The sequence below is a fragment of the Thermomyces lanuginosus genome (assembly GCF_041956635.1).
Source record: "Thermomyces lanuginosus strain ATCC 200065 unplaced genomic scaffold VTN49scaffold_7, whole genome shotgun sequence".
Classification (NCBI taxonomy): domain Eukaryota; kingdom Fungi; phylum Ascomycota; class Eurotiomycetes; order Eurotiales; family Trichocomaceae; genus Thermomyces; species Thermomyces lanuginosus.
Genome location: NW_027192341.1, coordinates 536,363 through 551,725, shown reverse-complemented (window position 1 = coordinate 551,725; position 15,363 = coordinate 536,363). Strand labels below are relative to the sequence as shown.

The window sequence follows — 15,363 nt, the reverse complement described above, 5'->3', positions numbered from 1 at the left end:
GAATAACGCTCAATATGGGATAAAGTCGAAGTTCATCCGATCTGCAGCAGTCAGCGTGGAACACAACACAAGGTAAAAGGAAGGTTCATACCTAAGAAATGACTCCAATCCGAATCCGTATTCTGGGGTTCTTCCGCCCAGTAAATTTCCAAAAACTTCAACGACTGCAGCACGTTCGGGATGCGCGTCGTGTCATACAAGGCCATTAAGAGTGACCGCACGGTCTCACGGTCCGGGCCGAGAGCCTCGCAACCTGCGCTGAAGAGAGGCGTGGTGAGCATCACCCAGGGGCTGAGGCCGCTGCGCGGCTCAATCTGCGACGTGCACTCGAGAATGCGCCGGACAGAGTGCTGCACCTCCGGCGACGCGGCGGGGATCTTGCGCACGCGGCGGTAGATGTGGATCAGCGCCGTGTGTTGGAATGCCTCATTGCACAGCGCGAACTCGCGGATTGTCACGTGGGACAGCTTCTCTTCGACGCCGGGGTAAAAAGAGATGGTGTTCGCGGTCCGTGCCATCACCTGTTGTACCGCGCCTTCCAATACCGCCGCGTACCGCTCAAACTCCAGCTCGTCGACGGGGACAGGCGTCTGCCGTCGCAGCCATGCTACTTCCCCGATCGCCCGGAAGATGTCTGCTAGCCGCACTGTGAACCCCCAGTAATCGTCCAAGTAATCGGGATCATCTTTTTGCAAGGACCTTGCAATGACCGACGGCAGCGGTACGGAGATTTCGCCGATGGGCGGACCATTGCCATTCAGCGCCGTCAGGGCCACAATGGACCGGTACCACCGGTCGAGGTAGCTGCGGAATGGCGTCTGGGATTTGGACCCAGACGCGGCCATCAAGGCCCGTGCCCCTTCCACGTGTGCCCGCCACGTGTTGGGATGGATCGCACCGGAATGTATCTCCGCCAGACAGAGCGTGCGAGCCGTAGCTAGTAGCGCATCCGAACCACGCATACCCGGGTTCTGCAGCTCCTTACGGAAATGCTCCAGGCTCTTACCGATCAACCGTGCAATATCCGGCGCCGTTTTGACCGATTCCGTGTGATTTTTTAGGGCCTCCAGGTGGATGGCCGACAGCGCCATTGTCGCATACAACAACGACGGCGTTTGTATGGCCATCGGCACCAGCATTTTGCAGATCTCGCTCTGCATGCCGCGGTGGCACGAAGTGATGAGCGAGGCATCCTGGATGAAGTGATGTAGCAGTTTCTTTTGCTCGGGAGGGAATGAGGAGAACGGGTCAATCTGGCGCACGAGGGCGACCTCGGTTCCCTCCGTCTTGACTTCGACGGGTGCGGATGGCGAGGATTGTGGCGTGGTCGACGCACCAGGGCTGGACGTGTCCGTCGTGTAGATGAACTGGCCGGGGGCATATTCTGCCTGACGTTATAAAACAGCTCTGATGGGCTGGACTTGGATATCACTATTTACCTAGACGCCGCACTCCTGGACCAACGGCTCCAAATCGCGAGCGAGAAAAGCTGCGTCCTCCCCATTGCAGCTCGAAGGTGTATTTGCACTGCGCGCCGGCGGCTTTGCATCGATCACCTGGGAAACTAGGGTTAGTCGTTGCTTCAACTTGCGACAGCGATGACAGAGCTTACATTCGGGACGCTTCTCGTCGCATTTCTGTCGTCGTGATTTGCATCGCTTGCATCCGGTGAAGGATCGGGACATGGGAGTTGAGTCACAACTGAACGCTCACCGCCGGTGAAACGCCGTCTTGAGTCGGCTATCCGTCGCTGCCTTGCAGTGCCGTGTCAACAGCGGGCGTATCTGGGGCGAACAAAGACATCAGAAGGCACCGTCCAAGCAAGGAGGACAGTGACAAGGCCATGGCAGATCGGAAACAGCTTCGAAACTGACCCTTTCCAGGTGGAGAGACTCGCCGGGCAAAATAAGCTCGGACCCACGGAATCTGAATCTGACCCTGGTCGATGACTAATACATACGCCTCGTATCATGCGAAGTTCTATGAGTGTTGTGCTATCAATACCCTAGGTAATGTATACAGTAGTATTTAACAGTTGACTCGCCGGCCTCGCGAGCGACATTGGACCGCTAGGATATGTAGATCAACTCTCAAACGTGTAGCGGAGCCATTCCCCAACAGCTCTCAGGGCCTCCCATCGAATAGACTCGTCCGGGTCCGACATGAGCTCCATAACTCTCGTCTTCAGTCCCAATTTTTCCAATTTGGCGCGCCGCTCGGGCACCTCCTTGACCAGGTGACCAACATCATTGCATGCAATGGCCAGAACCTGTCGGTCGTGTTCCCACGACTTCGACAGGATCTCGGCCAGTTTCTTGGGCAGCGCGCCCTGGTCCTCGTCCAGAATTCGCCGCGCGTTTTCCCGCCAGAAGACAGGATCGCGGTGCGGGGGCGACCACCGTAGGTGACCCGAGTTCACTTCGGCCGCGTATTCGTCAAACGTTGTCTGGGTCTTAGTAAACTCATCCAGCATTTCCCGCAGCGCATTCAGGTCCTCCAGAAGGTCCGGGTCTGTGAGATGCCGGCCGGCCAGATTCGAGAGCAGGGCCGGGAGGCGGACGAAAACCGCCACTGGAAGGAGCGTCGTGCGGTTGGTCGAAAGAAGGTTGTTGAGTGTCGCAAGGAGCAACCGTGTAGTCTTCTCCTTGGGCGACAATCGTAGAAGGTGGGTGTAGAGAGCGACGATATCATGTTCGCTGTTCAGGTCCACTTAGCTCTGATATATCTCAGGGTTCTTGGGGTTGACTTACGATTGAAGTCCATCTCCAACCAAGTTTCCTGAAAAGCTCAGCTGCCAAAGAACTAGCAGGACATGATATAGGAGCTGCAACCCAACACCTCCCCCGATCGTAGCATCCGCGTTTCGGAAGCTGCTAGCGGAGGATACGAGTGTTGACGACCCAGTGTCCTTGCCCCCCGCTGCTGTCCGGAGGATGTCCACAAGCGGGTCCACAGTCTCCTTTCGTTGCGCCCAGAACAACTCTCTGGATCTTTCGGACCGCAGCAAAGCAGAGAACCCTTGGACACCAATGTCTTGTAGACCGCTATCTGAGCTCCGGGTCAAGGATGAGAGATACGAAAACAGTGACGGGAGCGCCGCCTCTTCTCGTGCCGACGTCTTGGACGACACCATTGCGGAAGCCACCAATGTCGTCAGGAAAGACGATGTAAGGAGTGGGATTGGGTCCTCGGTCTTGGTCGAATTACGCAGCAGGCCAAGGAAAGGCTCGTAGGGATTGGGGTGATTGATGAGGGACGCGGCTAGTGCCGGAACATCTGCATGATTTCATTTAGCGACTGATACGATCAACGCTGGCACCCCGGCCCTCTCGTACCATTGATCAAATCGGCTGCCAGAACCAGCATATACTGGATGATATCGGTCCGTTTGGCGGCCGATTCAAACACACTCCGGCCATCGGGGCCCCCGGCCAGCAGGGTTGTATACCCCTTCAGATCTGCCTCCACGGTCTGGCGGCGCTGCTCCTTGCGGACCTTGTCGACCGCCTTGATCTTGCGGAGATGCTCATCGGTGATGTTGCCCGCGCGCACGGCGCCTTCCCACGGGATCGGTCGAGCGCGGATATTGTTTTGCAGCGAACTGAGATAAGTCGGCGGCTCCAGCGACATGGTCGACTGAGATGTACGCAGAGGAACTGTAGCTCCGCGCGGGCGATGAGGTTCACGAGGACGTGGAGACGGGTTGCGAGCTGGTTGGCTGGCGGAGATTAATGCCTGATTCCTAAGGCTGCAAAGGTCTTCGTAACCACTGCTTGCGGCCACGACGGGAATGCTTCCGCCATGCCTCTGGTCGCCGCACATCACATCTTCCTTGATATTTTCTCTCGTTTTTGTTTATTTGGCAACGTGGATGTATTCCGCTACGAATCAGTTATCGGGTGCTGCTCGGCTTGAGGCTCAACTCTGCGCCCGCGCCGTTGGCGTAAGATTATTCAGGTGCAGCCGATAGACAGGTCGCCATCATGTCGAGTTCACAGTCGGGAAAGTCAAAATGGGGCATGACTGCGCTTCTTCAGCAGGCCGTTTCCGGGGTCGAGTCCCGGCTGGATACCATTCTGGCGAACGACGAGGACCTTCCAAAGAAACCGGCAAAGGATGAGCAGAAACCAGCTGGTACGACGAAATGTGCCGATGCGTCTGTCGGCCCCTGCGGAGTAGCTGACTTCATGTAGTCTCCCGAAGTGCCTCTACTGCCCGAAGGAATGATCGTCTACAGGAGCGCTTGGCGCGCGCAATGGCAAAAACCCAGTCGTCGTCAGTGAACAGCCCCCCGTCGTCTGCCAGTGCGCCTTCACCAGCGTCAACTCCGGGCCCGGAAGTACGTTCGAGTTTTGAGAGTGCTCGAGCAAGCTTGGATGATGCTGGCCACATACGGTCGAAGTCGACCGATCGTACGCCGCACTCGGCGAGGAGCAGCCAAAGCCTGGAACAGCGGCCACGAGTATCCAATGACTTGTCGCGCAACGACCAAGGTGACGTTCCGAAGAAAGATCAAAGTGACGATGTAGAACCGGTTCAATCCACAGATGCCCGCGTAGATTCGACGACTATGACCGACAACATTGTCCGTACTAGCCCTGCAGAAGAGACCGATTCAGCCTTGTCGCGGCTCCAGGCGGAGCACGCAGCGGCGGAGCAGCAGTGGCAGGAGGAAATGCATCATTACATTGAGAAAATCGATGCCTTGCAGTCAAAGCTCAAGTATTTGGCCAAAGAAGCCGCTGAATCCGCCAGAGAGGCCTCTGCAGCTGCGGGCCCGGGCAGCTTAGAAAGGCAGTTGGCGGAAAAAGACGAGCGCATTGCACTTCTGATGGAGGAGGGCCAAAAACTATCCAAAGTAGAGCTCGACAACCGCACATTGATCAAGCGGCTACGCCAGCAGATTGCGGAAAATAATAAGAATGAGCAAGAGTTGAAGCGACGAACGGCGAAATTGGAGAAAGATCTTGTGAATGCCGAGGCCCGCGCAAAGCGCGCTGAGGCAGCTGAGAGAAGGGCCCAGGAGTCTTTAGGATCTCAGTCCAAGGTGGCCAAGGATTTGGCAGCCGTCACGTCTGAGCGAGATTCTCTGAGCGCAATGGTAGAAGAGTTACGGGGCCAGCTCGCGCGAGCCGTGGCCCGAGCGGAGGCTGCTGAGTCCAAAGCGCAAGCCGACGCATTGGAGAAATCGCAACGACAAATCAAGGCGCTAGAGGACGATCTTGCCAATGCGAAAATCGAAAGAGAGATCAGCGAAGAAAAGCTAAGAAGAGAGATTCGAGATCTCAAAGACAGCCTAGAGCGCGAGAAGGAAGGAGCTCGAGTGTTGGAGGCAGAACTGAAGAGCGAGCAGTCCGTTCTTGAGAGTAAAATGGAGTCTCTACGAGCAAAGGCCGAAGAGGTGTCGTCGAGCACTGCCGGGGATGCACAAGCAAAGCTGCTACGGCAAATCGAGACACTACAAACGCAGTATGCGGTTGCCAGTGAGAACTGGCATGGCATTGAGAGTTCACTCCTTTCGAGATTGGCCAGCGTCGAGAAGGAACGGGACGAGATTGCCCAGAAGGAGGCGGATCTACGACGGAAAGCACGGGAAATGGTAAGAAATTCTGTGTCCTCGGTTTCTAATATAATACTGATATTCGTTCTCAGAGTCTCAAGGCCAAAAAGGCAGAAGAGGAGTTAGAAACTACCAAGGAGGCCATGGATGATCTGAACCGGAGCTTGCAGGAGAGCATGCAAGAAGTAGAGAAGCTGAAGCAACGAGTCGAGAAGACCGAGAAGGAGCTGGCCACAGCAAGAACAGAGGCTCAGGAGAAAGAGAAGGCCATCGAGGCCGCATGGACGCAGAAACTCGAAGAAGAACGAGCGCGATGGAGAGAGCAGATGCCCTCGCCGTCAAGTTTCCTCCAAGAACCTCGTGCGGCATCCCCAGTGGCCTCTAGCCGTCGGTCAATGAACCTGGAGCCGCTTGGTCCCGACAGTCGACCGGTGAGCAGACGTTCCTCGACTCTCCCCGTGCAGGTTGCGGAGGCGGCTGCTCCATCCCGAACAAACTCTCTCCCGACGTTCAACAACGGGGGATCGCCGAATCCGTCGAACCCGAATCTTCTGCTCGCCCCGTCGATCCAAACTCTGGAACCGGAGGAGTACTTTACGGGCCCTACGACGCCGGCGACTCCGCCGACGCAAGGGGCACCGACGATTCATTCTCGAGGCGGTGGCGCCAACGACATCATTTCCGTCTCCACTGTGGGAGCGGGTCCTTCTGTCCAGCTTGTCGAACGCATGAGCGCGACGGTCCGGCGCCTGGAGAGCGAGCGGGCCGCTACGAAGGAGGAGTTGGCGCGGATCACGGAGCAGCGTGACGAGGCGCGCAGGGAGATCGTCGAATTAATGCGCGAGGTAGAAGAGAAACGCAAAGCGGACAGCCGAGTCGCGGAACTGGAGGCCCAGGTGGCCGACTTGGACCAGCGGTATCAGACCACGCTCGAGCTTCTCGGGGAGAAAACCGAGCAGGTTGAAGAGCTCCAGGCAGATATTGCGGATCTCAAGAAGATCTACCGGGAGCTCGTTGATAGCACCATGAAATAGGGTGAGAAGGCATATACCACTTGCATGAACTGGTATTCTTGTACAAATAGAGTCCTGGAATGCGGGTAATGCGTTGCATGTAGATAGGGTTTGCTGTCTTGATCTTTTAGATTCTTCATACTCTAGGGCAATTCTATACCCTCCCGTTCAGCGGTCTGAATGATATACGAGCGGACCTGATCAAACACTGTCAGTGGAAAATGTCTCTCCCTGAGGCCACACGAGAACACCTACCTTCTTATCTGGCGCCAACTCAATAGCATAGCGCCCTTCATTATCCCTCTTATCGAGCTCTGCGCCCGCCTTCATCAAGAAAATAGCAGCGTCGCCGTGACCTTCCGCGATGGCATGATGCAGAGCCGTCAGGCCATCATTATCAGTCGCGTTGACGGGACTTTTGCCCTCTTCGAGCAGGATCTTCATGAGCGGGACGGAACCTATTGCCGCCGCGCGATGCAACGGGAGCTGTCCGCGCTTATCCTTGACCCTGGCGCTGCACTTGTTCGCGAGAAGGGTGCGAACGGTCGAGATGTTGCCTTTGGAGGTTGCGAAATGGAGAGCATTCTGCGGAACATTCAGCTTGGAGAAGCCTCACGAACTGCAGGGACATAATCGTACCTGACCTGTCGAACTCTTCATGTTCACATCGGCGTCTTTGCGCAGGAGGAGTTCGATGATAGCATCACCCTCGGCGTTCTTCAAGCTTGCGGCGATCATCAACGGCGTCCACCCCGAGGAGTCCTATACCGGTTCGTTCCAGGGTCAGTCCCCGTCCACGTCATCTAGTGACATATTTTCACTGACAGTCACATCCGGATCGAAATTCTTCCTTGATGCCAACAGCTCTACGATTGGTAGTCGGTTGTAGGCCGCTGCCCAGTGGATGGGTAATCGTTCATCGTCGTCTTTGAGCGATGCCAGCTTTGGATTCGCCTGGTATGTCCCGTTAGCGCACGAACATCGCTTTTTATCACCGTATGACCACGGACATTAAGCAGCGATTCCACCACGGCCGCTGGCGATGCTGTCAGTATAGTTCGATGAGGGGACGGCGCAGTTTGGGTCACGTACTTTTACCCTCGCGGGCAGCTTCGTGGATCGCAAATTTCTCGCTATGATTAGGATCCATTTTCTCCGTAGAACTGACGAGTAGAGGAATCAGGAGAGTATTGATTGCTTCGTTGCCCGCTTGAGCCAGGACACAGAGCTTTGTAGTAGTGCGGGGAGCTACTGTAGGCTCCGAGGCGGCATTAGCTCAGGAACCAGGCGTCAACTGGCTTACGTTTTTCATCGATCCACCGCCATCAGACTTCGACGCTTTAACCTAACTTTTTTGTCGTCAACGCGTTTCCACACACATGTCGCCCGAATAATTGCAGTCTGAAACAATAGCCCGGGTATTCCGACCGTAACATCGATCTGCAGCTCCGACGCGGTCGGGACCCTGTTACTTTCGCGAAATCGCACGATATTTGCGACGCAACTCCTACGACCTTTGAGCCAAGCAGAATGGAGGTCGATGATAGACTGGACGCCAGTCAGGCAGTGCGCACGTCGGCGAAGCGCACTGCCGAGCTTTTCGGCTCCGATTACTTGATGGTTGCGCCCTCAACGCTCCCCGACGGCTCCATTGGCGTGTCCTACCGAAGAAAAGTCGAATACGACGATGTTAAGGTGTTGCCTCCCTCTCTGGCCGAGAAACAGGCCAAAGCCGCGGCGGCGCGCAGCAAGCGTCCGCGAATCCAACCGCAACCGGATCAGGGTCAGGGGCCGCAAAGCGGTTCGTCTACAGCGTTAGTCAAGCGGAGCGCCCCAGTCGGAGCTGATGGGGCAGGCGCTGGTGCTGGCCACGCTCGCAGTTTGATTCAGCGGCCGTCGGCGACGCCACAACAAAGGCCCGAATGGCATCCGCCGTGGAAATTGATGCGAGTGATATCGGGCCACCTTGGCTGGGTGCGCGCTCTGGCGGTGGAGCCGAACAATGAGTGGTTTGCAAGCGGCGCGGGCGACCGGACGATCAAGATTTGGAACCTGGCGACGGGCCAATTGCGGCTGACGCTGACGGGTCACATCTCGACTGTGCGCGGTCTGGCAGTGTCACCACGACATCCGTACTTGTTCTCGTGCGGTGAGGACAAGATGGTGAAGTGCTGGGACCTGGAAACGAACAAAGTGATCCGGCACTACCATGGGCATCTGAGTGGCGTGTATACCCTGGCGCTACACCCGCAGCTGGACGTGCTGGTGACCGGCGGGCGAGACGCCGTGGCGCGCGTTTGGGACATGCGGACGCGCGCTAACATTCATGTGTTGACGGGCCACCGGGGCACGGTTGCAGACGTCAAGTGCCAGGAGGCCGATCCGCAAGTGATCTCCGCATCGCTGGACTCGCACGTCCGCCTATGGGACCTGGCAGCGGGCAAGACCATGTGTGTGCTGACGCACCACAAAAAGGGCGTGCGGAGCCTCGTCCTGCACCCGCGCGAGTTCACCTTCGCCAGCGCCAGCACGGGCAGCATCAAGCAGTGGAAATGCCCTGAGGGCGCTTTCATGCAGAATTTCGAAGGCCACAACGCAATCATCAACTCCCTCGCCGTCAACGAAGACAACGTTCTCTTCTCTGGCGGTGACAACGGCTCGATGTCCTTCTGGGACTGGAAGACAGGCTACCGATTCCAGTCCCTCGACACTACTGCTCAACCGGGCTCGCTCGACGCTGAGGCTGGTATCATGTCAGCGACTTTCGACCGCACGGGTCTCCGCTTAATTGTCGGTGAGGCGGACAAGACGATTAAGATCTGGAAGCCTGATGATGAGGCAACGCCGGAAACACATCCGATTGATTGGAAGCCGACGTTGGGAAGGCAACGGTATTGATCATGACCTTCCTTCAAGAAATCTGTAGGGTTGTCATGGTTGGAGTTTGGCGTTTGGGGGTTTTACCGAATGATCTCTATATGCTATTTAATGACTTCGGAGACTGTTAGATGATTATGTACAATACAGGGTATCGTCATCAAATGCTGTATTTCATGCCAATCATCAGACGACCAATTAATCAAATCCTAACCCTAACCCTTTCGCTTCAACGTCATCACGAAAGGCAGCCTTTACCTCCTCGGCGGACACTCGCAGCCTGATCCTCCCGTTCCGGTCGCCCCGGTATCGCAAATTCACGCCGGTTTCCAGCGCGATGACACCGGCATTCATAAGCTCCATGGCCGCAAAGCCCATCGCGCCGACCCGGGCAATGCTCCCGTTACCAAGCAGATGCTCCTTGATGCTCTGACCGGCGACTCCTGCTATCGAAACAGCCGCGTCAGCAATGCGCCGCGCTTCGTCCAACACGTCCCCCATTGTGGATTCTGCGACGCCGGTTCGGCGGACCCGCGCCAGCAACGCTGCCAGGAACAGCTTGCCTGCTAAAGGTAGACATCGTAAGAGTTGCTGCAGGGGTGTGGAGGTCGTTTCTTGGATGGCTTGCTTGATTGTCGCGATCGTTACTCGCGTCAGAGGTGCGCTTTTGCGCTCCTTCCGAGGGCTCTCCATGTTGCCAGTGATTTTTGCTCCCGTCGGGTTTCGAGCTTGTTGCCGGCCCGGCTTCTTGCTCGGCGTTGGAGGAAGGGATTCGTTGTCGTCATCCCCATCCACCGCATCCCCTCGCGCGGTGGCAGCCTCGTTTGCTTGCTCCGCAATTTCAACCGCTCGACGGCAGATATCCAACGCTCTGCGAGCGTCTCCGCTGACAGCGGCAACCTTTCTGCTCGCGAACTGAATCGCGTCCGGATCGACAATATTGCCAGGAATGTTCGAAAGCCGAGAGGAGATGATCTCCATCAGGTCCGTATGCTTGTAGCCGGGGAATGTGATGCGCGTGAGACCCAAACGGCTCGAGATTTTGTTGCTGAGCGTCCGCTCAGGCAGGTCCATGGTGTTTGCAACAGCCAACACAATCAGGCGGGAATGCCGTCGCGCGGGCCAGTTAAAGAAGTTGTACATGACTGACTGATTCTTAGTCACCAGTTGATCCAGCTCATCCATCAGGACCACGCACGGCACTCGCCGTGGCGACGGGTGCGAGAATTCCCGCTCCAGGAGGTCGAGGGCATGCGCTGGCGACACACGATCTCCTTTGAGAGCTTCCCACAGCAAGGAGTATGCTTGTCGAGGATCTGTCACTTTCATTCCGTTGATCTCCACGAAAATGAAGTCATCCAACTCCTCCGCTAACACAGAGTTGTTCAGCTGAGCAACGACTTCTCTCACGGTAGCCGTTTTTCCTGTTCCTGGGGTCCCCGAGATATAGATGCACGTCCCTGTGCCTTCACTGATGGCTGCGCTAAGATGAGTGTAGACCGTCTCAAACTCGGCATCCCGGCATGGCAGTGAGCTTGGAACGCTCGATACATGGAGCTGTGCGCGAGCTTGCCGGTACGGCGAAGAGGCAAAATGTGATGGGGACAAAACTCGGGTCCCGAGCGGCGTAAACTCGAGCGGTTTCTTCACAACCACTCTATAAACAGGAAGGCATATTAGGCAATCTATATATCCGATTCATCAGGCAGTACTTACCGCTTGCTTGTCGGTGTGGTTATGGTTTTTCGTCTGGATTGAGGAGTGACGTTGATCGCTGCCATCCGCTGCTTTTTCGGGGTTACAGGAGGTTTCTCTGCGGCGTCTGGCTCGACATACTATATGCAGCACGTTAGCACTGGATGGTATCCTACTCGTTTCCGAACTCACATCTTCATCCTCCGCTTTTCGCTTCTTGGTCCGTTTCAGTTGGGCTTTAAGCAAGTCGATCAATGCAAATACGCTCTCCTCATTTCGTTTGTACACGTCTTCCCATACAAACTCGTCCGTGTATTTTCCAGTCCGCTGATTAACGCCGCGACGGCATATGACGCATTTCCGATATTCAGCCAGCGCCTCCTTGCCCTTCGGAGGCGTCCCATTGGGGTACTTTGCGTAGAAGGCATCCTTTGACATGACAATGCCCTTGCCATTGATTGACGTGAGCGGGTTGACGTTGAAATCCAAAGTCAAGTATTGCTCATTTGGCAGAGCATCCGCCCGTTTCTTGTTCTTCGTTGCCAGAAACTCGTCGGGGGACACAAACCACATGATGTTTGCTGATTTGACAACTTCGCCTTCTTCCTCTTCATCCTCTTCCTCCAAGAATTCGGTGATCATGCCCACCCAATCTCTGCCCTGTTCTGGAGACTTGAGCAGCACTACCTCCCATAGCCAGCACTCAAACTTGCCCATCCGCGCCCCGATGATCCTCCTGTTTTGCTTGGACGATGGACGCGATGAGCGACGCCCTCGTTTTGGAGTGACAGCTTCCCCATCTGCGGACTGCTCGCGCTCATTGTCGTCTTCGACCTTCGCATCTGTTTCCCCCTCGTAGATCCATTCCCAGGGGTGGTCTTCTGCGCCAAGCTCATCATCTGAGTCCTCGTGAATCACGCCACCTGTAAAAAGCCACTGTCGGGCTTTTTCCCGATTGTCACGACCTTTTTTCCCAGCCATGGCCTCTCTGTTGTCTGTTGATCGTCGAACCTTTCCCTATTAAAATCCAGTTGGCCTGAAACGCGTCGCGACGCGTTCCTGCCAAGAATGATATTTCCTAAATAGCTTAGCCTGAAAGCGTTACTTAAACTAAGCTAGAGTGAGATCTGCAGCCAAACCCCATTTGTCAAATTGAAAACAACCATGACATCTCTTATCCATCCTCTCGCAGGCAAACAGTCTGGGACAAACTGTATAAATGGAATCGGCGAATTAACCAATTAGTATTGAGATTCAATAACGCAATAGAAAACCCTAGTCAAGATGCAATTCATCTATTCTCTTTGCTCCTTGCGGGAATTTCTTCTCTCCTCCATGAGGTCCGCGTGTTCAATTGGCAGATTTGGCAGGTGCACCTGGCACAACACCTTCCTTCTTTGCTCCCATTCAGATGATTTCAGGATTCCTTCATAGATTTCTCTTTTTCACCTTTACTCAAGCGTCAACCTCTGAACTCCCCTGATCTATTCGCAACCAAATTCCATGAGTAAGATAACAACCATGTCGGTCGTAGATCTGGAGTATGTTTCCTGTTAATTCATCTGAGTGCTTGTCCAGGATCGGCTAACACTTACAAGCCACGAAAAAGTTGGAGCAAAGGGTATCATCTCCTCCGGCTACAACCATTGCGACAATCGCACTGACCACTTGTAGAGTGGCTGTTGCCAGGCTCCGATGATGCAGCAGCCATCCAGCGGAAGGTTCATCCTGAGCTCACATCGTCGCAACAACGGAAAGGTACTCCCAGCTTTTCGACACCTGTAACTCAAGGCACATCTCCGCGGCATGAGAACAGCAGCTCCAAAAAAGGCCACAAGGCTGCTTCCCGTTACAAAGTACCTAGTCGGTTTCCCAAGGACTCAGATGCAAAAGCATCATGGAGAGCTGGAGTTGAACCCGCAGGTAAATCTTTTCGGCCACCTGAGTGTTCAGAAAACTGAATATTCGCCAGACTCAATATTGCTTCCTGCAGCATTCAGCATGTGCAAACAAAAGTAAGATAACAGAATTCAATAAATTGCTCCGAGCTAACCACATAATCAAGAATGGCGGAAGCCGGGAAAGAAATATTTGACATCCGGCACGAGCAGTTTGATGTCTTTGAACACATCTCCGGAAAAACGGGTGCATTTGTCAAAGCGCTGTCGTTCAAAGATAGAGTATGCCGACTGATCTCCCTTCAAAACCCCCGCTAATCAGATCTAGAAAGTCGGCATATGGGGTGATCCGCATCAAGTTGCGGCAGCAAGGGTCTTTCTTCTGAAAATATTGGCACGCTGCAATGCCCGCTCCAGTGTTCGAAAAGTGCGCAACTGGGCCAAAGTCAAGGCGTTCTCTGCTGTCTCGGAGGACCGCCTCACTTACAAAGAGGAGAAGGATGTCGTAGCGCGGACGCTCAGAAAGGCACCAAACTGGGACACCAGAAGCCAGGTAAGAGCTACCGTTTTGTATCCGAAGCTGGCTTTCATCCTAACGGTCTCAAAGCTCTGCTTCCTGTGGCCGGAAGACGAGCTGCCGTCGAAGGAGATATTTGGGAAGGAACTTCAGCGGCTCGATCACATCCGAAATGGATTCAGATGCAACATCTACAGTTCAGACGAGTGCCCTGGCCTCATTCATCTGGCAGGGCCCAAAGATCAGGCTTTGGAGCAGCTCACTGAAGTGCTCAGAAGGAAATGGCAAGAATCGCTGGCAACCTCCAGCGTGCGATCGAAAGTTTACTTATTGGGAATCCCTCGCCCAGGGCAACCCCGCGCGACTGTTTTTATTCAAAAGCTTCACGGCCTATTCAAACCATCTTTCCATCAGAGTTCGCTCTTAGATGAAGAGAGCTATTCTCAGGACTGGATCGATGCCCTTCAGTTAAAAAACGATGGTCGATTCTCAAGTACTATCGAGCGTTCACTTCGCTGCTTGCCCTTTCTCAGAGGAGGAGTACGGATGAGGGTGAATATCGGCTCCTTCATCCTGGAAAAATACCGCAAACCGAGGAACGACCAAGCTGGGTATTCGTTTGAGGAGTTTCGGGAAATGTTGCTCCAGGAGAAGACTACCGGGCGAATTGTGCCTGGGTAAGAATGAGTCAAAGTTGGGACTACACGCAACTAATCAGTACCTCAGGCTTGAGCTCGAAAGACACAACCTGATGGATCAAGTGGCGGCAGCGAGCGACTTACTGGAACCTCTCCAGCCAGGCACTTTGTCTCTCCCTGAAGCCAATATCTTACATTCAGTGAATTTCGAATTCTTTGGTGATCGGAACTCGACCTTTCGTCTTGAAGTAGACTTCCATAAATATGCATCCATGGGGGAGTATGAAGTTACTGGAGTTCGATGGGTGAGAGCGAATTCGAGGGGCCACTTTGCAGACAACAGGCCATTTCTTCAAGCTGTGATGGTCAACAGCGAACAGTATGAACACTGGTGCAATATTTGGAAGCATCGTTACTAACTTTAACAGCGCCGACTGGCAACTGGAGATTCGCGACCTCCAAATCTACGATTCGTCCAACACGGACAGCATTCCCAGGCCGATGCAGAAATTTGCACACCAGGTGGGCTTCCGCCCCGGTGTGAGCGATGAAAATCTCTCGACGAGACCAAAGAGAAGGACAGTATACCCTGCAGGCGCTCCAGTACATCGCATTATCGAGAAAGCAGCTGTGCAGTATCGCGTTAAGGGCACCAGATATATTCTGGAGATTGCTCGTTACGATGAGTATTGCCATAATGAAAATCTCCAGTCGAAGCTCTCTCGCTCTGGCATGTCCGAAACTGCCACAAGCTCATGGGGAGCGTCGCTGTTTCGGGATGACTGGGATAAATTATTAGTGGACTGTACCAAGCCGAATGCCGAAAGAGAGCCTTCGGCAGCAACGTTAAATGCCGTATTCTCCCCAAAACAGGATGCGGAGGAAACTGAGTTTGGATTCAAGCAGTTTGTCGAAATCACCAATGACATTGCCAGGCTACTGACTGTGAAGGACTCTCAGCAGCGTCCCGAACCACCGGCACCAGCTGCTGAGAATCCAACCAGGCCCAGGGGTACCCAACTTCTGGGAGCAGAACTTGGGACCATGTTTTAACTTCGTAGGACTGGTACTGCGTTTCGTGCGGCCGGTTCATCTTACGGATCATCTCGTACTTGCAGAATTCTCGCTTTCGACATCCACATTGCTCGATAACGTTGTATTGTAT

The 15,363-nt window shown here is 54.5% G+C and overlaps 7 protein-coding genes across 7 annotated transcripts; 3 read left to right on the top strand and 4 right to left on the bottom strand.

Annotated features, from left to right (window-relative positions):
* Positions 1-9: 9 nt before the first annotated feature.
* Positions 10-1,685, bottom strand: VTN49DRAFT_7651 (uncharacterized protein; the record flags this gene model as incomplete). Its single annotated transcript, XM_069415944.1, has 4 exons — positions 10-41; positions 92-1,384; positions 1,440-1,556; positions 1,613-1,685. 4 exons carry the CDS (start codon positions 1,683-1,685, stop codon positions 10-12), a joined length of 1,515 nt encoding a protein of 504 aa, XP_069272012.1.
* A 398-nt stretch (positions 1,686-2,083) lies between these two features.
* VTN49DRAFT_7650 (uncharacterized protein) lies at positions 2,084-3,630 on the bottom strand (the record flags this gene model as incomplete). The annotated part of the gene is made up of 3 exons (XM_069415943.1): positions 2,084-2,696; positions 2,751-3,276; positions 3,336-3,630. 3 exons carry the CDS (start codon positions 3,628-3,630, stop codon positions 2,084-2,086), a joined length of 1,434 nt encoding a protein of 477 aa, XP_069272011.1.
* A 353-nt stretch (positions 3,631-3,983) lies between these two features.
* Positions 3,984-6,594, top strand: VTN49DRAFT_7649 (uncharacterized protein; the record flags this gene model as incomplete). Its single annotated transcript, XM_069415941.1, has 3 exons — positions 3,984-4,134; positions 4,194-5,599; positions 5,653-6,594. The coding sequence occupies 3 exons, from the start codon at positions 3,984-3,986 to the stop codon at positions 6,592-6,594; spliced, it is 2,499 nt and encodes an 832-aa protein (XP_069272010.1).
* A 122-nt stretch (positions 6,595-6,716) lies between these two features.
* On the bottom strand, positions 6,717-7,723 carry VTN49DRAFT_7648 (uncharacterized protein; the record flags this gene model as incomplete). The annotated part of the gene is made up of 6 exons (XM_069415940.1): positions 6,717-6,770; positions 6,829-7,158; positions 7,213-7,335; positions 7,399-7,527; positions 7,584-7,609; positions 7,666-7,723. The coding sequence occupies 6 exons, from the start codon at positions 7,721-7,723 to the stop codon at positions 6,717-6,719; spliced, it is 720 nt and encodes a 239-aa protein (XP_069272009.1).
* A 380-nt stretch (positions 7,724-8,103) lies between these two features.
* On the top strand, positions 8,104-9,471 carry VTN49DRAFT_7647 (uncharacterized protein; the record flags this gene model as incomplete). The annotated part of the gene is made up of 1 exon (XM_069415939.1): positions 8,104-9,471. One exon carries the CDS (start codon positions 8,104-8,106, stop codon positions 9,469-9,471), a length of 1,368 nt encoding a protein of 455 aa, XP_069272008.1.
* Positions 9,472-9,648: 177 nt separating this feature from the next.
* Positions 9,649-12,126, bottom strand: VTN49DRAFT_7646 (uncharacterized protein; the record flags this gene model as incomplete). The annotated part of the gene is made up of 3 exons (XM_069415938.1): positions 9,649-11,107; positions 11,167-11,285; positions 11,338-12,126. The coding sequence occupies 3 exons, from the start codon at positions 12,124-12,126 to the stop codon at positions 9,649-9,651; spliced, it is 2,367 nt and encodes a 788-aa protein (XP_069272007.1).
* A 540-nt stretch (positions 12,127-12,666) lies between these two features.
* VTN49DRAFT_7645 (uncharacterized protein) lies at positions 12,667-15,251 on the top strand (the record flags this gene model as incomplete). Its single annotated transcript, XM_069415937.1, has 9 exons — positions 12,667-12,686; positions 12,744-12,766; positions 12,820-13,068; positions 13,118-13,160; positions 13,211-13,325; positions 13,372-13,596; positions 13,651-14,237; positions 14,287-14,577; positions 14,627-15,251. 9 exons carry the CDS (start codon positions 12,667-12,669, stop codon positions 15,249-15,251), a joined length of 2,178 nt encoding a protein of 725 aa, XP_069272006.1.
* Positions 15,252-15,363: the final 112 nt, after the last annotated feature.